Source organism: Cyanistes caeruleus, chromosome 15 (assembly GCF_971803275.1).
Source record: "Cyanistes caeruleus chromosome 15, bCyaCae1.hap1.1, whole genome shotgun sequence".
Classification (NCBI taxonomy): Eukaryota; Metazoa; Chordata; class Aves; order Passeriformes; family Paridae; genus Cyanistes; species Cyanistes caeruleus.
Window position 1 is genome coordinate 3,617,897 of NC_141715.1, and position 24,310 is coordinate 3,642,206.

A 24,310-nucleotide genomic window follows, 5' to 3' on the forward strand; every position below is an offset into this window, starting at 1 on the left:
CCTCCCCTCCTGGCGCGTCGCTGACGCCTGGGAGCTTCCGAGCGGACGCCAGCCCTATGTAAATGTTCACAAATATGCATGCATGTCTGACCAGCTTGGAACGTGGTCTTGGCTACGTCTAGCCGGCTGTGGGGTGAGGGGGGTGGGGAGAGGGGTTTTTGTGCTCAGCTGATACTGCCATGCACTGTACTGCACATGTCCGCAACGCCACAGCAGGACCGTGAGACTTTCAGGGCCGTCCCCGCGGGGTCCGCGCCCGCGGCGGCGGCGTGTGCAAGGGACCGGGGCGGGAGGGGGCGGCTCCCCGCGGGGCGGGGGGCAGGCGCGGGGCTGGCCCCCGGCGGTGGCTCGGCCGGGTGCGAGGTGAGGGGCCGCGCCTGGCACATGGGCGGGCACGATGGTGTTCCCCACGCTGAGGGCCGGAGGGCAGTGCCAACCACCGGTGGGCCGGCCCGGGACGCTGCCCTGTCGGGCGCGGGGGGCGGCGAGTGGCGGGGGGCTACGGGCCAGCTCCCCCTCGCCGCCCTTTCCCACCTCTCCGGCGGCCGCCCTCCATGCGGAGCGTCGAGGCCGAGGGCCCCGGCCCGGCGCCACCCGCTCCGCCGTGGCACGGGCGCCGGCACCGCTGGGCTCGGTGCCCCTTGGGCAGGACCCCGGCCCCCTCCCCGTCCCTCACTCAGTGACAGATAACCAAAGGAGTCCCCGGCTTCGCGCCCCCGGAGACGCCCCCCTCCTCCCCTCCCGCCCTCGCGGTGCCCAGGGAGCCAGGAAAGCCTTACGGTCCTTTGACGGCGACTCGAAAGCTCACAGCTCGTGTGCTGCAGAATTTATTCCAATGAGCAGCTAAAAGTATCATTTAAAAAAAAATAACAAAAAGAAAAAATGACAAAAAAAAATACTAAAAAACAATTATTTAGGGTGTTTGTGATTGCTGACTGCGCTGTAGATACCACTGTTTACCAATGAATTCCTGTGGTGGGATAGTGGACTGTTTACTGTTCTATTATACCAGTCCCCGGGCCCTCCGGTGGGACCCCCGCGTTCCCCGCGGCTCCCCGGAAGGTGCTAGGACGTGTGTTCTGTGTTAGAAAGTTTTTATATATATATATATATATATAAATATATATATATAATTTTTTTTGCTCTGTTACTTGCACATTTTACAGTTACCTCATTTTTCCCATGTATGTATTTGAAAAAAGGCTAATATATAGAAAAAAAAGGTTCTTAAAGCTCTAAAAGTGTTTGTTTTTTTCCATTCCATTGGAATCATATTGGTTTTGTAGCATTTAACATAACTAGTATGTTGTATTATATATATGTGTATTATACTGATTGAAATTTTTAACAGATTTGTACTTTTTTTAAAATGAAAGTTGCTAGTTCTGCTTGACCAAGTAGTGCAATCATTATTTTTTTTAATGTTGTGGCTGATTTTGAGAGGGATATTCACTAATAAATGTATGATGTATACCAACACGCTGGGCCCAGCTCTTGTCTCTGTGGGGGCTCGAGGGGAAGTGTGGGGGCCAGGGATGGGAGGGAGCTGCTGCAGCTGGAAGGGCCCTGGAGAGGGGCTTGGAGGAGAGCCTGAGGGTGGGAGCAAGGACTGGGTGGATGCTCTGCCCCAGCAGGATCTGGTTTTGAGCAGTACCACATACCCCCTCCTTCCCACGTAGAGACCCCTCACAGCTTGCACAGAGATGGGAAAGTCCTGGCTGCTATCCTGGGACAGCAGAGCTCTCTGTGTGGCTCCAGCCACAGCAGTGGGACACACCTTCCACCTCTCCTCCATCCCAACCCTCCAGCATTCCTATGCTGGGCCAGGGAAGAGGCGATCCCTGTGTTCCTGCCCATGGCAGGGGGCTGGAGTGAGATGCGCGTTGAGATTCCTTCCACCCCCAACCATTCTTGGCTCCAGACCATGTCACTGGAGGAACAGGCTCTTAGCACTCTGTCTTTGGGCAACTCTGGCACAGCTCCACAGCCCTGACCAAGCCTCTGGCAGGGACCAGCCTCACACTCCTCACACCTTTTCCACCTCCCGCACCTTTATCACCTCCCACCTGCTCCAAGAGGGTTGACCCAGCCTCATCAGCTCCCTCCTTCCCTCCCAGCCTGAGCCCAGAGCCGATGGCACAGGAGGTGGCACAGCAGCACCCCCAGCTCTGCCATCCCCTGTGCTGGGCACTCTCAGCTCATGCAACAGCTCCACTGGCACAAAATCACCACTGTGAGACCAGAAGCTGAGTGCACCCACACTTCTGTGAGCCACAAGTGCACAGCAGCTGTGAGAACCTGGGGCATGGGCAGAAAGCATGAGCACAGACATGCTAGAGGCAGAGTTTATTACACTACGCAGGCTAAGAACCCTGGGCAAGACCCCACATGGGTAAGAATCGAACCAGCTCTTTATCAAAAAGTTAATACTATAGTCAACCCCAATCTCCTTTGGTCATTACAAAGCAAGAGAAATATTAAAAGAACAGTATTTATACACAGAGGGAAGCTGAAGAGAGTCTGTCCAGCCCTTACCCCCCCACCCCACTTCCAGCACATTCCGGTGCTCGGTCCTGTGTCTCTCAGGAGCAGCAGAGTATCAAATCTTCACAAGTTGTTGGGTTGCTGGGGTTTTATTATTATTGTCATCAATAAAAGCAATAATTACCAAGAGCTGCCATTCCTGTTCCTCCCCAGGGAGGGCCAAGGGGCAACACCAGCTGCCCCCTGTGTGCCCGCCCCGGTGCAGGGGATGGCCGTGCGCACGCGTCCTCTCGCCAGCGCACACACGCAGCACAGCTGGCACAGGCCATGTGGTCTCTGATCCCTCGTTTGTACGCAGTCTTTTAAAAAAAATATTGTATTATAATAATAATATGAATTTCTCTTTCCGTTTTGTGTCTTCTGAAAAAAAAAACCAAAAAAACAAAAAAACGAAACAACGAAACAAACAAAAACAAAACCAAAAAGAAGTGTCAATCGTCCGTGAGGTCCTGCACAAAGAGGACTTCCGTGTGGCTGAGTCCGGCCTCCTGCAGCGTGGGGGGGTTGGGCCACTCCTCTGTAGGGAGGCAGGGCAGGACACGGCGAGGGAAGTTGGCCTCGATCTGGAACTTCTCAGGGCTCTCTTTCAAGGAGAACAGGAAGTCGTGGATCACCTGGGAAAGCAGCACAGAAATAACTGCCAGCTGGGGGAGCAGTGACACAGCCAGAGCGAATCCCTGGCATCTCGCGGGGGAAGGTTCCCAAATTTGCACCATCACTGACTGCACTGTAGATGTGAGAGCCATTTCTTTGGCACACATGAAACTCGCCTTGGCACAGAGTACTGGGGAGACCAGATACTGTTTCTGGCTCTTCCTACACCTTTACTTCATAGAGAGCAGTGAATTATACAATGTTAGGAGTTGGAAGAGACCTTAAAGTTCATCAAGTCCCACCCTGCCCTGTCATGGGCAGAGAACACCTTCCAGCTTTTCAGGTAGAAAAAAATCTTCTTCCATTTTCTCTCCTCTTCAAGCTGGTGGAACCAGGCCCCACAGCACTCTCCTTACCAAGGAGCAGCTTTGCCTAACAAGGCCCCCAGAAAAAGCCACCATTTGGCAAAGTCCAAGGGAAATAAAGCTTTGCTGAACCACCTGCAAGCCTCTTCCCCCCTTTGCTTTGGAAGACCCCTCAACTCTGCCCCAAGCTCACCGTCAATGACTGTGTGAAGTGGAATCGCCGCTCCACTCTGGAATCGTTAGGCAGCTTGAAAATTATCTTAACGCTCTCTGGGTCGTCAGGATGTGGTTCTGGAGGAAGGCATTCTGACCTCCTCTCCTTCTCCTCCTGCAGTGTCTGCAAAGGAAGGAGGGAGCAGGAGCAATGGCTGTGCACTGAACTGACCTTTGTGCCCATCCCCTGCAGCACAGCTGCTCCAGGAGCCTCGAAGGACGCTCAAGGCCCAAGCAAGACAAGCAATTCCTACAGGCCAGGCATCCCACAGGACATTGTAGCCTCTCCTGAAATCCCTCTGCTCTCACCTGCCGCCGCCTCTCCTCTGCCAGTTTTTGCTGCTGCACTTCCTCCTCCTTCTTCTTCTTCCTTTCCCTTTCCTCCTTCCTCTTGCGCTCCTTTTCCTGGTCCGCACGCAAGGATGCCAGATATGCCTCGTCCTGCTGCTGCCTCAGGACTTGGGTTTGGTTCCTCTCTTCCCTGAAAACACAACTGGGAAGTGGTCAGGGATAACAGGCCCTAAAGTGAGGGGGGGCAGGCTGAGGGCAGACCCGAGGGTGCAGGGACAGCCTCCAACTCATAGGAGCACACAGCAGGTAATGCCTTGGAGTACCACAAGCTCCCAAAAGGCCAAGTCAGGTCCCCAGAGTCCCTCACAATCTGCTTCACAAGGGTGGGTGGAACTAAAAAGGCTTCTGATCCCCTGCAGCTTGACAGAGCTGACAGCACAAGAACAGTGCCCAGGATTCCTGCCTCGTTTTGAGACTTGCTGGTTTTATCTCCTTCAGGTAATTCTTTGCACATTAAGAAGTGAAACATGTTACTGGGTCCCCACATAGAGAGTGGGGCAGAGGAGGGACAGATAGACAGAGAGTCAAATGGTGGGATCCTGTTTTGGGTGCAGCCTGTACAGCCCTAAGAGTCACCAGGGACTTGTGAGGCCCCACCAGAAAAGCAGCCAGAGCTCAGCACAGCCAGCCCAGGCAGCAGCACAGACTCACCAGCTGGCTGTGGACACCAGCTCTCCTGCCTGCAATGCCTTTGCTCCCACTTGGATCTTACGATTGTCCAAGCCTTCCCTGCAAAGCTCCAGCATGCCAAAGGTGTGCTCCAATTGCAGAGAGCAGAGTACTCACATCCACCTTTCAGTGGTGGGTTTGTGTGTGCAACACATCTGGCTCCCTGGCTATAAGGTGGCCTGAATTTTGGACAGATGATCCCCCTGGTAAGAGGAGAGCCCATGGGCTGTGTTACAGAACAGGAGGTGCTGAGCTATGTGCCTACACACAGTGTCTGGAGGGAGGAAGGGGACAGAGCAGAGCCTGCCTCAACAAGGTTTGTGCTACTGGAGCTCTGGTTCCACCCTACCTTTCCAGGCGCTCGGACACCAGGTATGTCTGGTTGGCATCCATGATGAACATGAGCTGATTGATGAGGTCATCAGCCTGGATGAGACCTTCCAGCCGCCCAACCACGGTCATCCTGCGGTCCTTGAGCATGATCACGGCCAGGAACGGGTACGTGTTCTCCCGCAGAGCCTGGGACACTGGCAACAGGCACAAACGTCACTACCCCATCCACAAGGGCCACCAAGGGCTACAGCACAAATGTTTCCATCTCTGAGGGCCAAGGAAAGCACCTTCCCCAGACATTCTCTCTTCCAAGGCAGAAAAGGCCTCAGGCTCCATTTTGAAAATTAAACCCTGTAAGTTAGCAAAGGGAGGTAATGGCTTTGGGAGCACAAAGACTGATGGGGAAAAACCCCAAGCTTTCAAGTAACCAAAAAAGGCTGTTTTAACTCAAGCAGGAAGGAAGTAAATGGCTCTAAATGTCCATTCAAAATGGGACAAAGCCATGGGTCTAAACTGCAGGAAGAGAAACACCTGCTCAGGTGATTGGGGTTGGTTGGAAGGAACTGTCCTGGGGGAGATGGCAGTATGTCCACGTTGAACATTTCTGAACAGATTTAGGTTGGTTTTGCTGGAGGCAGGCTCTGTCTGAAGCAATGAAAGGAACAGATTATGTGCTTAAATTACTGCTCATATATGGCTGTTGATCCCCTCCTTAGAGCACACATGGTACATCATGCAAATTGGAGCTATTGTTATCAAGGGAGTCCCCCAAACAAAATCAGAGCAGTTCAGGGATTAAATGGAAGGCCAAGATCCCTTCCAGCTCTGCTTTCTAGGCTGTGGCTCCAAAGCATTGCAGCAATGAAACAGGAGTAAGTCAAACACTGTCTCCTCAGAGAGCTGTTCTCTCAAGTTGTTGGTAACTGGGAGCAGAACTATGGAGCCATGAACAGAACTTTGGGAAAAGGCCCCACTTGCAGCAAAATCTCACCAACCTGCTGTCTGGCCAGGTATGAACAGCTCTCAAATGCTGCCCTGAAAATCAGGCCTTTGGATATTGTTTTCATAATTTCTAGCCACTTTCCCAGGAAAGTAACTATAAACATAGATGTTTATACATTCCATTAAAGATAGCCCTTTTAATAGACGTCTCTCACAACCAGTGTGGTTGGGAAAGTAGTGACCTAACTATCCAATCCCTAGTCGCTGTCAAAAATCTATAAATACTAAAAGGACATAATAAACCTTCTTCTTTCATCACACTTTGAGCTGTGTCTGTGTGAATCATTTCAACAGTGACACTCAAACACTGGGCTTTTGAGGAGACACAGAGATTGGGTGTGGATTATAACAACTGTTTCAGAAAGGGAAAGAATGCACCTAACAAGTCCTTCCAGGCCTCAGGCATCACAGGATCCAGTGTTAAGGACAGATCTAGCTGGATATTTGTTTCTTCACTCAGATTATCTCCAGCACACATCCACCAACTCCCACTGACAAGGCACTGAAAGCACCCTAAATGCCCACAGTAATGAGCACAGAACTACAACTACACAGAAACACACAGAATGGTGGAGGTGAAGATCAGAATGTATTCCCCTGGCATCCAAACCTTTTGAGATATCCCAGGAAACCAACACATTTCCCCGTGCAATTGTGAAATCTGTCTACTTGCACAAAATACAACAGAGCATTTCACATGTGTCAGTTTGTCAAAGAGCATCTGGCTTGTTCCAGAGACAGAAGGGGACAGGTAAAGCCCAGGAGGGACACACTCACCTCTGTATCCCTCTGGTTTATTGGTTGAGCAAGCCCAGAAGAGCATTCTAGTGTTGATGAGGGTGATAACCTCAGGTGCACACAGTGTATTGCTGGGGGATGAGAAGAGACCATGTGAGGGAAGCTGCATTTCAAGTGCAAAGACAACTGTTTGGGAAATTCTCCTACCTACCGGCAGAACTCATCTGTGTCTTGGTGGTCATCTCCATGAAGATAAACCAACAGGAAGCGCAGCTCCCGCTTGGCATCGTTCAGTGCCTTGGCATAAGAACAGAGGAGGTAAAGTTACAGGGTCTCTGGGCAAGGGGAATGCAGCACCCACCAGGCTTGTGTGACCCAAGCCATTACTCTGCCACTAGAGCAGTTTTAGTGAAGCAGCAGTGGAGGATGAACCTGTCAGACCTTCTAAATAAGCCTCTACTTAAGAGGGCTACAGTGGTGTTCTCTCATATCCTCTCAGGATGTGGCTTTGGAGAACACTGAACTTAGAGTGAAACTGGGTAGGCAATGACATGGATTGACACCTCAGCTGCCTTGTCAGACTCAGCTGGCACTGAAGAACCTCCTTCACCCCTTGGACTCACAGTGGCCAAGGCTGAGCTTTCCCTTGAGCCTGTACAGGACACAATTTTCAGATTACACCTAATGAAAATTGTATTAAAACAGGCAATAAACAATGCTGCAGGGCCTCCAAAAACTAGATAGCAAATTAAAAAAAAATCCCTCCCTTTCCACATCTACAGTGTCTGGGTTGTATCCACCCAAGAGCATTTTTAATAAGACCACAGGCTAAGTGCACAATATGCTCCCTCTTTTACTGGCATTGAATTTTGGTAGCCTAGCCATTCCACGGTTACTTGAGTTTGGATTCCAGGAATGACAGAGGAGTCTAAAAGAGCTGCAGAGGTGCTGAGCTGCATCACTGTACAGTGTGGGGCAGGCAGTTTTTTCCCAGGCACTTGGGAGGCAGTACTGATCCAACTGTCTGATGGGATGCTCTGCAGGAGACCCTTCCCTTGGCTGGGCTGAAAGAAGCTGTGAAAGAGGCAGTGTCCATGGGGACATCCCTCCTCTACAAAGAGCCCTCTCAGATTTGCTATATGGAACACTCACCTCCCATAATATCTTAGGGGCTCCCTCTCAGTTTTGAGGCTCTGCAGTGTTGTGAAGTTGCATTGTGATACAAGCCCAGGCAGTTAATCCCAATTTGGTGAACAGAAGGATAGACTCTGGCACAGCACACCAGTTTATAAAAACAAAGGCAGGATTACAAAGAAAAGCTGTCGGCTACAGAGTCACACAGACGGTCGAGGAACAGCCAGAGCAGCTTTGCTTTCCAACTTTGCAGGCTTGGCAAATCATCAAGCCTGGCAGACACTGGTTTCCCAATACACTTGTTCACTAGCTCTCCATTACCCTGTTAAGAGAGTTTGGGGATAAATGCCGGGCTTGTAGATGAAAAGCAATTTTACCATGTAGGCCCTGATACCATGTGGCAAAATCCCCACTCCCCAGCTCTCCAGGATCTAGGCATCAACATGTGACACTGACCTGGCTGTAAGTTCCCTGGTAGAAGACAGGGTGTATCCTCCCATATTTCTCCTCAAACATATGAATAAATGAAATAATGTCACCCACTGGGTCGGTGACACGACTACGAGGATCAGGGCGTATAAAACGCATAGCAAACCTAGGAAGGAAGCAAAGGACACTGGAAATCCAGCTCACTGACTTCTTGAGGAACAGGTTTTCTTTTTCACAGACAGACACTGAGATTCATAAAGAGGAAGAAAATCACAGCTGAGACCCTTGAAGGTTTATAATCTGGACCTAAACTGACACCCACTGGCTCCAAACTGATACCACTGTTACAGAACCAACTGCCAATGAAGATTCATCTCGTGCCAGCGATCAATAAAGACCCGAATTCTGTGTGATTAAAGTTCCAGCTTCCTCTGAAGCATCAGGCATAAGCCACACCAACAGTAGGAGATTTGAGGAATTTAGTCCAAGATGGGCTGTTAAAAGCCACACAATTTTGTCCAGATAACTTTGAAAACTGCATTTCTGCTAATCCAGAACTAACAGTTCCAATATACAAACAGTTGCAGAAAGGGAACATTACACTAGGAGTCCTGTGAAACTGTCATTCCTCTGAAGCTGAAAAGGCTTCACTGCAAGGCAGATATCAGTGCTGTTTAGTTCTACTGATGCAGAGAAGATACACTGAACTTTGGAAATGTCTTTAATGGGGAAAAAAAGCAATACAACAATCAAAACTGCCAAACCAGTGCAGATGGCAGGACTGCTGGCTATTTACCACCCTTACCATTCCCTTTTCCTTCTATCAATGCTGTAAAGGAGACAAGGAGAATTAGTGCTCTGGAGCAGTAAAGGGAGAAGAGGCAATAGACACCCAAGGGAATAAAGCAGAGCTGTTTACAGTTTGGGTTTTGCCAGATAACATCCAGGAATTAGGGTAGGTTAACTTGCAGCCCAGTCCAATGGGACACAATTCTGATGTTTGTCCAGGAATACCAAACAGCTGGACACTGTTTTGCAATCCCTTTGTGTGGCAGTCAGACTGTAATGCTATGTGGAGTCAGAGCTCCAATTAAACACTTCATTTACTGCTGCAAGGTGCTCTTTTTCTCTGCAATAAGATTTATTTCTTACTAAACAGCGTAGGAACTTTACAACACTACAGATAATGTCAGTAAAGCAAACAAATGGAAAATCTGCCATGAGGCTTAAAGATCTAAGTGACAGAGATCCAGCCAAATCTGAGCTAGTGTGCTCCCTGATGCAGTCAATAAGTGAGTCAGCACAAACAAGAACTTACCTAAATATATCAAGTAATGTGTAATAGGTAAATCGGAATGGAAGCATTATGAAGTAGTAACCCCATCCTAACAGGCCCTGGAATTACAAATAAGGAATTAATTTTCTTAACTATACAGAGAGATTAACAGCACCAAGTCTTACAGATGCTCATGCAAATTTGTTTGTAAAACATTAATGAAAGTAATTGATATTGTATTGTAGTTAATACATGTTTAAGGGGGGCTCTAAAAAGAAAAACATTATCACTACCATGTGGAGGGGACAGTCCTTTGTTCTAACTCAGCTGATCAAAAGGCTTTACTACATCACAGCAAGACAGTCTATGACAAAAAAAATGTCCTCATACTGTGAATCACACTATGGAGAAAATCTCCACAGCAGTAACAGAAACTGAAGGAATAGCTCTACATTTTGTGTTTGTAAGATAAAATATTTAGAAAGGAGATAACAGCATGCAAAGAAAACAATTTCTTTCCCTGTTTGCAAGTTCTGTGTTCATAGAGAGTCAGCCAAGAAGCAGTACAAAATCCACTGTAAGATAACTTGCCCTTGGCTGTGGCCTTGAGACAACGTAGCTGTAGATCCTGTGGTCAGCTGTATTGACCTGCAACTGCCGCAGTGGAGGAGGATTAAAGACACTTGGGACACCCTCTTGCTCATTCAGTCGGTCCTGCACAGCTGCCTTTGACATAAGAAAGAGCAAAGGGAGGTTTCAGGCATTTGATGGTTTTTATACTTTGGACACTGACAGTGGGTATTACTTGTCCACAGCCCCTGGGCACTGGATAAGCACAATTCCTGTCAAACAGCAACCTTTTCCATGTGGAAAGCCTTCTCCATGGCAGCCAGCACACAGGCTCCACAGGAGGCCACACCGTGTGCCAGTCAAGGGATTGTTCACAGCCAGAATGACTCTGCTGTGTTTCGCTGAAACCAGCTCTCCAGACATGTGGAGATACAGCTCTAAAGAGCTACTTGGGTAAATCCAAAGGTGGACAGATTAATTTTACTGGTAAGGCCCACCCTCCCAGAGGGCTGAATTTAATCCAGATAATTGGAAACTGCTACAGATCTCATTTTCAGTGGTACCTCTATGTTCCAGTTGTGCTGCTCCAGTGTGTGGCGACATTGGTCCATGGACTCTATGCCAGTCAAATCCTAGAGAAGAAGAATAAAAGCAGATGAGTTCCAGGAAGTGTTGCATTTTGACTGCTCTTAACAATGCATGAAGATGATGGGAGTTACCACAAGACATTATCCCAATGCTCAGTTTTTAAGTGCCCTGCTCTGAGTTTTAGAGCAGTGACCTGAGCCAACTCAAATCTGTAAACACACAGGAGGCCTCAAACAGGCCTTTGCACTCTTCCAGCAGCAGCCAACTCTCAGCGTGCCCAAGGTCTGTCGCTACAACAGCGCTCGGCACAGTCAAGGGTTTAACACAAGACTGCCCACAGGCCTCACTCTGAAAAGATGTGCCAGGCCAATGCTCTCAAACATCACCTTAAACTCAAAATACGGACAAAGCATTTCTGAAAACTCAAGATGACTGTTACTCCACTCACTGCCAGCATAAACAGAAACTAAAACCAAAACAAGACAGGAAATACTGAAGGTGAAGTTCCCAGTATCACAGGGGAAGTAAAAAAAGTACAGTAAAAACAGTATAGTAAGCAGTGTAGTAAAAAAAGCAGGAACAGTCCAACACAGGGCCAAAAAAAGAAACCAGTCCATACACACTGGCAAACCTCAAAGCCACTGGGTGTATTTTAACCCTGTGCCAATCAGAATTTCTGCACAGGAGATCAAACAATTGTGTCTTTTATTACAGGAAGACACATCAATATCTCCTGAACAGAGACAAACGTTTGCTGAAGGGAACATCCCTGTCACTGTGCTACAGAAACATCTCTCCCCACTGCACTTGCTTCAAGGTCTGAGCAGACATTTTCCTTGCTTCCTTGAAAAGTCCCTGGTGCACTCCTGACAGGCTGACCATTTAAGAATGCAGTGAATTGTTGCTTTTTTTACTGGAGAAGGATGGTGCATCTATTCCCCTCCCTGCCCCCATTCATACATTCCACATGCCATTTCCACCCAAGTAACAAACACAGTGGACAAATGCCCTATTCAGTCTCTGGGCTCAGTTCAAACTTTTGAGCATTTCTTGGCTTCTTTCTCACAAAGTCTCCAGATCATTATCTTCTCTCCAATCTACTGGGCAAAAATCATTGTTTCATTCTGCTGCACAGAACCAATCAGACTGTTTAAAGCATTATGACTGAGGAAACTCAGAAAAAAAGTGCTTCAAGTTGCTGTTCAGTGGTGTATAAATATTTATTAAAAAGTAAGTCTGCAGCAAGCCTTGCAAGGGAACACTGTAGAACTGGATTTCATAGAAGAAATAAAGTTTAGTGAACTCAACTCTTGCTGCTAGAATACCTTTGATTATCACTCAGTTTCATCATTTAATGATTTAGCTAGTTTTAGTTTAGCCATCTCTCTTTAAAGATGCGCTTCATTGAATAAAATTTAGAGTTTGTATTCTGACTTTATTTTTTTTAACCTGAACTCCTACAGCAGGCACTTCATTGTCTTTTTAGAAGGACAGCATTAAAGACACCTGCAATCTACTCAATTAATTGATTTTACAGTGGAGTCACAATGTGTTTATTCCAGAGCCTTGAAAGTCTTCTGATGACCATTTCTCAACACCCTGGAAATTCTGCTGGTGTTTACAAGATTCAGAAACTTATTTACACCTTTGTCTCTAAGTGCCTGGATTATCTGCAAGCACTAAGATCATCACTGAGCATTCCCTCCTTTTTAAATTATGCAAAATTCTTCTGCAGTTTTAGGTCAGAAAGCAGCAGAGCTATCAGCAAGCATTTAATGAGCACTGAATCACTGCAGCATTTGCAAGAGTTCCACAGGGACACCAGAGCCAGTCAACTTCACCCTTCTTGACCATCACCACAGCGACAGGCAGCTCTAGTCACTTCTCAGTCTTCTACACAAGCTCTCCAGGGAGGTGAATTTCCTTGTATATTTTTCCTTAGCATCTTAATTCAGCTGCTCTCAATTCAAACCAGAAGTGACAAAGCCACTTCAAGCAGCACAGTGCCGAGCGCTCCCGCCACTTGTCTGATCAATGGGGCTTCACAATTAAACACTGCAGGAAAAAACTGCCAGGCAAAGGCAGCTTTTAAAACTCAGCACCTTGCTGGCTGTTACTCTGATGTGCTCCAGGATGTTCTGAGAGACACACCAGGGTTCAGAATGACCCATACCCGATGTCAGGAACAGAGGGACCACAGTTGAACTGCCACTTCAGACAACTCTTGCTGGCAAACACTGATACAGGTCATTATCACCCCCAAGACATTCCTCTGGCCCCTGCTTCATCAAGTCATGGAAACAGATCAGAAACTTGAAAAGCCACATAATTTCCACTGCTTCACTCACAGCATCTCTGGTGAACTTTGTTCACCTGCAAACTTATGTACATGGCAAATGAGCACATTCTTAGTATCATCAGGGCTAAGAGAATAACCAACATCTTCAAACCTTGTTGCTCAGATCCTGCTCACTGTGGTCTCTTATTAGCTGCCTTTAAGAGCATGTATCTTATGGACATAATAAGTAGTTAAAATTAGATGCATTAAACCAGCACTCTCAAACCTTCACATAAATCCAAGCTCAACACAGTGGCTAATATTAAAAAAAAAAAAATTAAATTGCAAAAATGCCAGGAAAGTTCAATAGCGCCTTCTCAACCACCACACAAATCAAGAGTGTTATTGTAAAGCATAATGAAGCTTTTGCTGGAGGTAATTATTTGTATCTCTCACCTTTGAGACTGGTCAGAATCTTCTCAGTACCAAAGTAGTGGAAAGTACAATTGCATGCCTCAAAAGCAGAAGGAATACCTCTGAGTGGACAAAGGTTGTAAACTGGACTTACGAAACCATTGCCTCTGCAGATACTCTCTGATGTTGAAACACAGCACAGGAGATGCAAATCCACAGGACTAACTGGCACTGCTCTTACTTCCCAACCCACTGTCAAATTCCAGAGAATGATTTCCTGGGGTAAAGAACATCTGAGTTCTACTCAGAAAAAAGCTTTAACCAAGAGTTTCTCATTGCATATTACAGCAAATGCCTTTCTGAGGATTTTGATCAATACACTGAGTGGGAAAGTTGCCTGGAGTTTCATGTTTCCTCCTTCCCCTAAATCAGAGCCATATCCAGCCTTGAGCATTCTGTTTTCCCAAGCTGAAGTCAGAGATGGTATCATGAGTGCCAAGTCTTTTTCTAATAACACTCCATTACTTTACATTAGCATATTACAATATCAGACATCAGCCCAAGTGTAATGGGCACAGATCAATAACCAGATCCTACAAAAGCTGCTCTGCTGTTTCTTCCATCTCCCAAATGAATCATATCTCCACAGCTTTCCTAAACTGCTCACATCAAACTTCTTTCTCCAAATGTCAGGACAGTGAGGTCTTGACAGATGAAAAATTCAGATGCTTTTATTCCCTTACATTATTAGCCAGCTCTCTGACAGTAAATGGGAGGCTGAAAGCATGCAAGAGTCTTTGTTGTTTTCATTTCAAGTTTATCCCAGTTCTCTCTATTGGTTTTGTTGTGTTTTTTTTTTCTTTTACTAACCTGCCCCAGCATGGTGCAGATAGGTGCCCTGTTCCAGCCCTGCCCACAAGGAAGCTGCTGGTTTCAGCATTCTGCCATCAAAGCTGTTTGTACGAGCACTACAGAACCCACCACACAAACATCAGTGGAATTAATGCAGAGCAGGCACTAGCACAGAACTGTGCCCAACAGCTCAGGCCAGGACAGGACAGCACATTCACCTCTGCATGCATAGGTGCACTCTCCAGCAGAAGTAGGAAAAACAGTTTAGGCAACAGCATCTTCATCCCAAACATCTGTTTGCTAGGTGAGTAGCAGTCCCTGCTCAATGCTTCCCTCTGGCTCTCTATTTAACTGAGAGTGTTCTACTATTCTGTACCTCATCTTTATCATCCTGCCTTCTTTCCTAGTCTGCTCTATTCACTGTAGTGGGATAAAACCTTCTGCGGAAGCGCAATGCTCTGTCATCATGGAATGCTGCACAGCCTACTTACGATGGCACATCACAAAGCATGAAGTTATCCTTGAAAACACTGAAGTATTCCCTGCAAAGTCTGCAGGGATTCCTGAACAAGCTGACTTGCAGCAATGTACAAATTATTTTAATGAGACTTAGTTAATCTCTCCAAACACCACCTTCTTCCTATCGGAGTCCCAGAAAATGGACTGATGGTGGACTGAATTACTTTAGAGGAAGCAGCAGGACTCACACCTGAGCCCTTCTCAGCCAGGTGTGACATATCAGAGGAGAAGGACTCACCAGTGGGGTCTGTCATTAGCCCTGGCGAATGCTGATTCAACACATCCCAAAAGACTGAAGATCCTGGCTGGTATCCAAGCCTCCTGGACCACAGCTTTCACATCTGGCTCTGCACAGCAGCAGTGTAACTAAAAATTTCTCCCCTTTACAGCCTGAGGAGTGTTTCCCTGTGCCTGAAACCAGGGCTTGACAGGAAGCTGGACTAAAGTATGAATCCATTCTCCTGCCTTCTCCTGGCTCCCTGGCAGCCCCCTGTCCATGACAACACCAGGCAGCACTGGGTAACAGGATTATTTAATTTCACAGCTGGTTTGAAAATGGCAGCAGGGGCAGTGGTGAGAGCAGCTGGTCCTACCTGTCCAGACTAATCAGATGAGCAAGAACCAGGATATCTCACAGGAAGAGAATGGGACCTTTTGCATTCATATCCACAAAACCCTCACCTGCTCCACAGGAAACACTGGGACAGCAATGGTTAACACTGTTCTGTGCCTTTTATCTGTATTTAATTTGACTGCCCACACAGCTCAGTTTGTGGAAGACTTAGAGGGGACATCTGTAAAGCAAGTTTCCTCATAGGTCCCGTCATGGGAAAACACCTCAGCACATTAACTCAGGGGGCTGTGAATCAGGTAAAGGTTTGGGAAGTCAATGTGTGGAATGATGAACACCTACACCGTCACACCTGAGGAAGGCAGGGCCAGATGCATCTGGAGTCCCTTTAAATCAACAGTTAGATCACACCAACCTTATAATACACAGTCTTAAAAAAAAAACAAACCCACCATAATGTAAAGCAACAAAAGCATACAAAACACTCTTAAAAGTAATCATGGTATTTGTAAAAGAACTGCAATCCAAGGGACACCACATATTGTCCTACAGCTCAGAAACAAACTCAAGACACCTGAAGATAATTTGCATTGCTCAGCACATTTAATTACTCATCACCGAACAGCCCTAAGTATTTCAGCTGCCCAGGACTGTTCTCTCCCCAGTAAACTACATCTTCGGATTGTGTTTATGATCGTTCACCTGCTACACACCCCTAGGCCTCGCAAACCAAAGGTTAAGCGACCCTGCCTGCGTTGTGTAGCAGATCATTGCAGTCTCCAGCAGCGTTACCCAATCGTGAGGGGCAGGAACCGTGTTCCACAGAAAGCCACTAGATAACTCTTCCTCGGTGCCAGGAAAGGCTCTCCAGCTATTATCAGGAAAATTTTCAGACTAATTAAAATGGCCGGGACTTACCAAGGAGTTTTTCCCGCACGGAGTTTTACTCGGCAGCCACCTCTCGCCTTTCCAATTAATGACAGAACACCGCCCCGACGAAGTATTAGGGGCATGGAAGTCTCACTCACCCCAGCCAGGACTAGGACCACAGGTGTCTCTCCTCTCACCGTCCCCTCAGGCCCAGCCCGACACCCCGCTCCAGGACGGGCCTACCCGGCTCTGTGAACCCCGTACCCCCCAGCGCCGGCGGGGCGGGCCTAGCTCAGCCCGTTCCGTGTCCATACACCACCTCCCCCGCTCCCGCTGGCCGACACAGGCCCCCCAGGACGTGGCACCTGGAACTGCAGCAGCTTCTCGGTCTGTTCCGCCGTCAGCTCCCGTTCCTCAGGCGCCGCCATTTTGCCGCCGCCTCTGACCCGCCGCTCCGTCACTCTCCGGAAGTGACGCTACCCGCCCACACTTCCAGCCCAGCCCCGCGCGGCGCGGCCAATGGCTGTTTATCGGCCGCCGCCGGAACTACTTGGCCGCATTCCGGACAAAACCGAAGCGATCTAGGGCCTGTCCGGAGATGCCCGAATCCCATCGGCGGCTGTTGCCGCTCTCGGGTGTCCCCGGAGGGTGCACGTAAAGTTCCGAAGTGTGCCGAGCCCCGCTGGGGTGTTCCCGGCAGACCCACGAAGAGTTCCGAAGCGTGTTAAGGGTTGCTCGGGTGTTCCCGGAACAGGCCGGGGATGAGGGGGCAGCCTGTTGCTATGGGAGAGGGCCCTGAGCCCAAAGGGGGAGATACAAGCCGAAGACCCCCGGGAGCTGGCTATGTTCCCGTCACCGCGGGGGCTGCCGGACACCGAGTGGGTCCAGCCCGGGCACCTCCGGTCCCGTCGGGTGGGTTCCGCCCGCTACCTGCGGTCCCGCCGGGTTGGTCCTGCCCGGGACCCCTCGTCCCGCCTCGTCCCGTGCGCCGGGCCCAAGATGGCGGCGGCCGCTAAGATGGAGGAGGTTGTGAGGGGGCCCCACTCCCACCCGCAGCTACGAGCGCCCGCGTGAGGGGTCGGCGCGGCGCGACCGCGGCTAGTCGAGTCCCGGGGGAGGCAGGCGGACAGCCCCGGCTCCCCGTGCCCGCTGCGGCTGGCGGGGAGGCGGGACGCCCCCCTGAGCCCGCCCCGGCGCTGATGTCAACGCGGCTGTCCCGCCCGCCGCCGCCGCAGTGACAGCGACAGCTCCGCCCGGCCACAGTCGGGCCCAGCCCAGCCGAGCCGCGCAGCCGGACCGGGAGCGGCGCGGGCGGCCCGGTCATGGCCGACGACTTCGGCTTCTTTTCCTCATCTGAGGGCGCTGGCGCCGAGGAGGACCCGGCCGCCGCCTTTCTGGCCCAGCAGGAGAGCGAGATCGCGGGCATCGAGAACGATGAGGGCTTCGGGCCGACCGACGGCGAGGCGGCCGCCGCCCCGGGCGGGCAGGCGGCCCCGCCGGAACAGGGTGAGCACGCCCGCGGGGGCCGCTGGGCTGCGCTCCCGCTGCGTACGGGCGGGCTCCCGACCTCGTGGGATAACGGAGGGCTGTGCCCCCTTCTGCCCCGAAGGCAGGGAAGGGCCCTCCAGGCCGCATCCAGGCGGGGCTGGGGTCCCCGGGGGATGCACAGCATCCCCGGTGGGTGATGGGATCTGTGCTGCACCTCATGGCCCGGTGGCAGGGTGACCGTATGGGCCAGACTAGCATCCTAGCAAGGGTTGTCTGGGCCTGTGCTTGTGCCCAAAGGGTTTCTTGAACCTCGGGGATGTGGAGTGAATCCTGAGCTGGGATGTGCCAGCCACGGGGCCATTTCTTCCCCTTGTGCTCAAGCTGGGTTTCCCGGGTTGGATGGACTCCCGACTCCATGTTTCAGTGCTCCCAGCTATGGCAGTGTAAAAGGCATCCAGGCGGCACTGAGGAGCAATGACAGCCTTGTCACTGTCCCCACAGACAGGAGGGCCCTTTAGGATGCAAAATGGAAGATATTGCCATTGGGAACGTTGTGGTCCCAGGCCCTGCAGGTAGAATGTGCTAATTCTGATCTCTTGCCTCCATTCTGCAGGGGCTCTGGCATCTGCTCTCTATATGGACATAGGGGCACTGCTGCCACGGGGCTCTGATTCCTTCCCCTAACCTAGTCCCCACAGGGTCTCCTCATGCTGGCTGTGGAGCAGTGGTTTCGGAGCTCTCCATGCAGGGCTGTGGAGGCAAATCTGGGCCTGGAGAGGTGTTGACAGCCACAGTGATAAATGCAGTCAGACAGGCTGGAGCTGGGTGTAGTCGTGGGGGTGAGCACTTTCGGGACAGTGTTGGCCTGAGCTGCACTGTGTCTGCTGCTGGCTGGCCAGGAGAAGCCCTGTGGTCACTGGGGAAAGCTCAGGGCCTGGAGTGTGACTCCTTCAAAGCCTCTTCTATCAGCATAAAACCCCCGCCTAGGCTGGCTTTGTGGCCCCGGTGTGCAGCTCTCTGGGGCTGTGGGGGCAGATGGGTGCCTCATTACCAACCCTAACCTTCCAGCTCATCCCAGGTCTGCAGTCCCAAGGCCTGCAGGCATGCCCTCCTGTCCTGGTGGAGCACAAGGAGTGTTTCCATGGGCCGTGTCCCTGGATAGTTGCCTTGGCAGTTGGCTGGATCAGCTGTGTCCATTGGCAGCCTCTATAGGTTTGGGTTGGTCAGGTTGTGTTTCTACAGTCAGAGCAGAAGCCTGTGTCAGTCTTGTGCTGGAGCAGTTTCCCTAATCTTCAGATAAGATTAAACACCAGTAAAAACACCATAAAGACGTAAAGGTCTGCAGAAGTTTGTGTGGGAGAGTGAAAGGTGCTTGCTTCTTCCACCAAGGACAGGACACCGTGGGGGTGTTGTGCATGGGTGTGCTGGGCTGAAAAAGGCACAGACAAGCTCTCAGGAACTGATCTGATGTAGTTTCATGAACATCAGCCCCTCTGGGATCACCTGCAGCTGCCATAGTTGTGTTTTTCCTTCTCTCTTCCTTTTTTTTGAGCAGGTTTCCAGAATGGAGGAGCCACTGTCAATGGAGATGTCTTTCAGGTGAGAGCTCAGCCTTTTGCTGGCCCAGGGCTGCTAAGGGAGATTGGGTGGGTGTGGGGCCAGCATTCTGCTGCTCTGCCCCAAAAATTGACTGGAGTTTGCTATCTAGCTGCAGAACAGCTACGGTGCTCCTGGAAAGGTCTGGGTCTCCTGTGGGAGTCCTGGCTGCTCCATTCTCTTTGAAGAGAAGATGTGTCCCACCTGCCATGACCTGCCCCACATCTGTTTGCAGGTGGCTTGTGCCATGAAGGAGTGCCTGAGCCCTAAGAGCAGGTGACAAATCGTCCATTCCCCACAGAAGCCCCTTCTCTCCAGCCTGGGTAGCTTCTGAAGGCCTCTGGGGAAGGCAGGAGCATCTCTTGACAGAGGCCAGAGCCAGGATAGGGCTGTTATGGGACTTGGATCTCCCATAAAAACTACTTGCCCCATGGCCAGAGGCCTTTTGGGGGGACCCACCTGGGTCTCAGATGCCTTTGGGAGCCTGACAGCTCTGCTGTCAGCAGTGCCAGTGTCTTGACAAGCCCTTCACCCCACTTGGTGCCCAGCAGTGGGGCATATGCACTGTCCATGCCTGGTGTACAGGATGATAATCGCATCAGGAATGGGACAGACTTAATTAGATTGAGGATCTTGGAAGAAAGCTGTAATCCCATTGCTGAGCATGGTGTCAGACTGGGCATCTGGCCAGTGGAAGGTGTCAAGGGGAGGTGCTGGGCCTGGTGGGGCCCTCAGCTCAGATGTGAGGGAAGCAGCTCAGTCCTGGAGCTGCCTGGGCCCGAGTGAGGGCCAGGGAATCCCTGGGGAGCAGTTCTAAGGTCAGTGTCTGCCCTGTGCAGGGGGGCTGCCTGGAAGATACAAGAGCTGTAGTGGCAGCGAGCTAGAAGTCAAGGAGGAAAGCACTGGGAAGGCTTTAGGTGACAGGGCCTGAGGCTGGGACAGCAGCTCGAGCAGCATATTGGGAGCACTGTCCCACATGTCCCAAGCTACCTCCTAAATTGGCTTGTCAGTGCTGGGAGTGTGGAGTCCTGACTGCTGCCAGCCCTTGGAGGTGACTGGGCTGGGCTCTTGGAAACACTGGTGCTGATGGTGAGGTGCTCATGTCCTGCAGGAGTCCAACGGCCCCACGGATGCCTACGCAGCCATAGCCAAGGCTGACCGGCTGACCCAGGAACCCGAAAGCATCCGCAAGTGGAGGGAGGAGCAGAAGAAGCGCCTGGAGGAGCTGGGTGAGACCCAAGGCCATGTGTATCCCCCCTGTACCCCCCTGTAACATGGCAGTCAGGGACCTTGGGGTCCCTCACCTCTTGGTGACCCTGCTGCATCCCAGAGAGATGTCTCATGCCCCTGCCAAAGATCTGCTATCCTTGGGGCAGTGGTGCCTTTTGGCCACTATTGGTGGGGCTGGGGACAGGTCTGAGGGGCTGCAGCTGCCCTGCCTGCTGAGGGGCTGCCCAGCACACCCAGCAGGTGCCAGTGTGGCTGACGGACTCTGTCTCACTCGGGCCTTAGACGCGGCATCGAAGGTGACTGAGCAGGAATGGCGTGAGAAGGCCAAGAAGGACCTGGAGGAGTGGAACCTGCGTCAGAATGAGCAGATGGAGAAGAACCGAGCAAACAACAGGTATGCTGGGGTCAGCATGGCCAAGAGGACTGTCTGCCTTCCTGGGATGTTTGAGGGCCTCTTTCCCCACAGTGGGGCCAAGCCCTGCACGGACAGAGCCTTGCCAAGCAAGGGGAGAGACCCCAGCTCTTGGAGTGGCTCTGGTGGTTGTGCAGAGCCACTCTGGCTGGAACCACACTGAGATCACCCTGGGATCTTGGTGCCTCCTGCCCCTGCGTGGGGGTTGCAGGGGTCAGGGTTGGGCTCCAGGTTCTCCTGGTGTGCTGCAGTGTGTGGGTTACTCTTTGGGAGGACTAACCCCCTCTGTTCTCTGTTTCTAACCCTCTGCCTGCCTGTCGCTCCGCTCCGCTCTCTCTCTCTCTGTGCCTGGGGCTAGGATCGCTGACAAAGCCTTTTACCAGCAGCCGGACGCCGATATCATTGGCTACGTGTATGTGCCTCTTACAGACCATATCCTGCCCCTCAGGCTCTGGGGGTCCCAGCCCCAGCACTGCCTACCCAGCCAAAGGGAGGGGGGGATGCTGGGAGGTTCTGGGCTCTGGTGAAGTACCAGAGGGAGGATGATGCAGCCAAGTGTCTCCAAATGGTTGAGTTTTAGGAGATGAGTGGAGCTCCTGGAAATGCCTCTGTGGGAGCTGGTTGAAGACGCAAAGGTGTGGGCTCTTAAGCCTTTTTGGGGATGGCTCTGGGGGTTAAGTCTTGGGAGGTGGCAAACACTCCTGCACCCCTGAATGAATGAGAGCAGCCGAAGGCAGACTTGAGCACTGTGTGTCTCTGGGTCCCAGAGGACACTGAGCTCATCTGCTGGGGACAGGAAGCAGGGACACAAGGGTTTTTAAGACAGAAGGAAGAGTCTCCTTTGGAAAGGGGTCTGCCAGTGACAACCCTCAATGTCTTTGCAGAGCCTCGGAGGAAGCATTCCTGAAGGAGTCCAAGGAGGAGACGCCAGGCTCTGAGTGGGAGAAGGTGGCCCAGCTGTGTGATTTCAACCCCAAGAGCAGCAAGCAGAGCAAGGATGTCTCACGGATGCGCTCAGTGCTCATCTCCCTCAAACAGACGCCCCTGTCCCGTTAGCTGTGCCTGGCACAGCCGGGAGCACAGCGGGCATGGCTGGGCTCACTGAGCCGGGCAGCTTCAGGGGCCGGCCCAGGAGGGGCCTCCCGCTGCCTGCTCCCTGATCTGCGCCTCGGCTGTGCTCGAGTCACTGGTTGTATAACTCTCCCCATGGTTTTCCTTTGCTTAAAAGGTGCATTGGTCTCTTTTTACACTTATTTATAAATCACTGTGGCATTTCCCCGGGAAGCGGCACTGGGTGGCAGAGCTGAGTTAGTGGGGAAGCCCCAGCCCAGGCTCTTCAGGAGGTTGTGTCTGAGGGCCTGGCTAAATGAGCAGGGAATATCCCATCCTGTGTTCCCCACTTCAGCCCTGTACTGGGAATAAACCTGCCTGCAGCTGTCCTGGCAGCCCCATGTCCAGGCCTCAGTCCTAGCCCTGAGACAGGAATCCCAGTGGGGTCCTGGGCTGCTGTCTGCAGGGTTGGGAGGGTGGAGAAACAGCCATGGCTTGGCTCCACACTACTGGGTCCTGCAGGGAGCATACCTGCAGCATGGCACTGTCAGACTGGCAGGGACTGAGGAATGTGAATACAGGCACCCAGGTTGGACCTGGACTGCCAGCAGCTGCCCCGAGTCCATCAGAACTCTGCCCAGGCTGGCTATGCCCCAAAATGTTGTGGGGCTCCAGTGTCCATGTCCCATCTGTCCCACTGCTGGCAGCATAGTGGTGTGGGTCACTGGGAAGGCACTATGGGGGCAGCGTGCAGGATGCTTCCTGTCCTTCCCCCATGAACACCAGCAGATGGGAATGTGGAATGTCAGGCTTTGGGGGACTCTTGGCTTTGCTCTGCTCCTTCCCTTGCTACCAGAATGGGAGATGGAGGCTCTGTAGTTGCAGGGAAGGAAATAGGAAGATCCAGCTGCTGTGGGGCAGGTCAAGCCCCACAGCTTCCTAACCCAGGGACCCAGAGCAGGGTTGGGCAGAATTCTGGTGCTTCGGCTTGCAGTGTCCCTGAGAACAACCTGCACATCTGTCTGCAGTTGCTCTGCCCCCTCCCCCGGATTTGCCCACCTAAGGCAGTGTAGGGAGATGCCTCAGTCGTGCTCCCTGCTTGAACTTTCTCTCCTCTGCTTGACAGGGATGGCACCAGTCCTGCGAACCTGCACAAATCCTTCATAGCAGGAGAGGGACAGCCTTGAGCTGTTGAGTGCTTGGAAGGGCTTGCAGTAGCTTGAGGGGACTTGGAGCAGAGCCCACAAAACATTCACTTGAGCCCCTCTGCAGAGCCCTGCACACTTGATTTCCAGCTGGAAATCAAGTGTGCAGAGCTCTTCTGCCCTGCAGATGTGGCTCCAGGGCCAGAATGTCACCAGTCCTGCTGCTGCAGCTGTGGGGGGTGCCTGGGCACCCATGGCCCTGGGCCATGGTCTCACCAGTGGGCTGGGAAGGTAAATGGGTGTATAGGGAATCAGTGTTGTGTGTTGGGACTGTGCCCCCTGCCCATAGGGCTGATTGTTCCTGCCTGGCCCCCCTGAGCTCCAGCATGTGTAGGCAGCTCTGCTGTGCTGCAGGATACCTGGGGACTCGGCTGCCTGCCTCAGCCTTTCATCACAGAGCAGCAGGAAGCACCCCTGGCTACTTGTGGGGGGCAATGTGTCCCCCCTGTGCTCTGTCCCTCCAGCCCCTGCAGGCAGCTGGGCCCCTGGGTCCCCCAGCTGCCATGTGCTCCATGTCAGGCTGGGGCAGCTCTCGGGGAGCCGTGCCCACAGCTATTCTACATCCCCTCGGCTTTGGTATCTGTGACTGTCCAAATTACCTGTTACAATAAACCGACATCTCCAATCCTACAGGGCACTGTTGTCTTTCTGCGTTAGGGATGCATGTTGTGTTTAGGAGAAACCACAGCTATGAAGCCTCTTGTGGGAAGGATGGGGCTGGAGGAGGAACATTCTACAGGAAAAAACTGGAGTGAGGGGAAGGCCATAGGATTTTTGCTCAGATGGGGCCAAAGCAGTGGCAGCAGGACCCAGGGCTTGGTTCTGTCCCCAAGGAGCTGCAAGCTCTGGCTTGTCCAAACAGGCTGAGCTGTTCCCCTGTCCACTGCGCTCTTCAGCTGCCAAGGGATTGTGCTCATGGATATGCCCACCCGCTGCTCCTCACAGCCCTGCCCTGGCTGGGCTGGAAGTGCCAGTGAGGCAGCCAAAAGCAGTTTCCTCTGGGAAAGATGTTCTGCACA

The 24,310-nt window shown here is 51.6% G+C and overlaps 2 protein-coding genes across 5 annotated transcripts; one reads left to right on the forward strand and one right to left on the reverse strand.

Moving 5' to 3' along the window:
- Positions 1–2,331: 2,331 nt before the first annotated feature.
- Positions 2,332–17,452, reverse strand: FAF2 (Fas associated factor family member 2). The gene is made up of 11 exons (XM_023935853.2): positions 16,676–17,452; positions 10,782–10,850; positions 10,240–10,374; positions 9,691–9,767; positions 8,400–8,538; positions 7,021–7,106; positions 6,849–6,940; positions 5,086–5,263; positions 4,026–4,197; positions 3,697–3,840; positions 2,332–3,158 (listed from the first exon to the last, which is right to left on the reverse strand). Exons 1-11 carry the CDS (start codon positions 16,736–16,738, stop codon positions 2,976–2,978), a joined length of 1,338 nt encoding a protein of 445 aa, XP_023791621.1. The 5' UTR covers positions 16,739–17,452; the 3' UTR covers positions 2,332–2,975.
- Positions 16,815–23,921, forward strand: CLTB (clathrin light chain B). 4 transcript variants are annotated; one of them, XR_015276733.1, is made up of 7 exons: positions 17,633–17,816; positions 19,354–19,397; positions 20,506–20,623; positions 20,907–21,018; positions 21,395–21,448; positions 21,921–23,359; positions 23,401–23,921. XR_015276733.1 is itself a non-coding variant. In XM_086851812.1 (6 exons), exons 1-6 carry the CDS (start codon positions 17,633–17,635, stop codon positions 22,090–22,092), a joined length of 684 nt encoding a protein of 227 aa, XP_086707938.1. In that variant the 3' UTR covers positions 22,093–23,921. The 4 variants fall into 4 exon arrangements, 2 of the variants coding, with proteins under 2 accessions (XP_086707939.1, XP_086707938.1); XR_015276735.1 differs by lacking the exon at positions 21,395–21,448 and having other exon boundaries at positions 17,094–17,816; XM_086851812.1 differs by having other exon boundaries at positions 21,921–23,921.
- Positions 23,922–24,310: the final 389 nt, after the last annotated feature.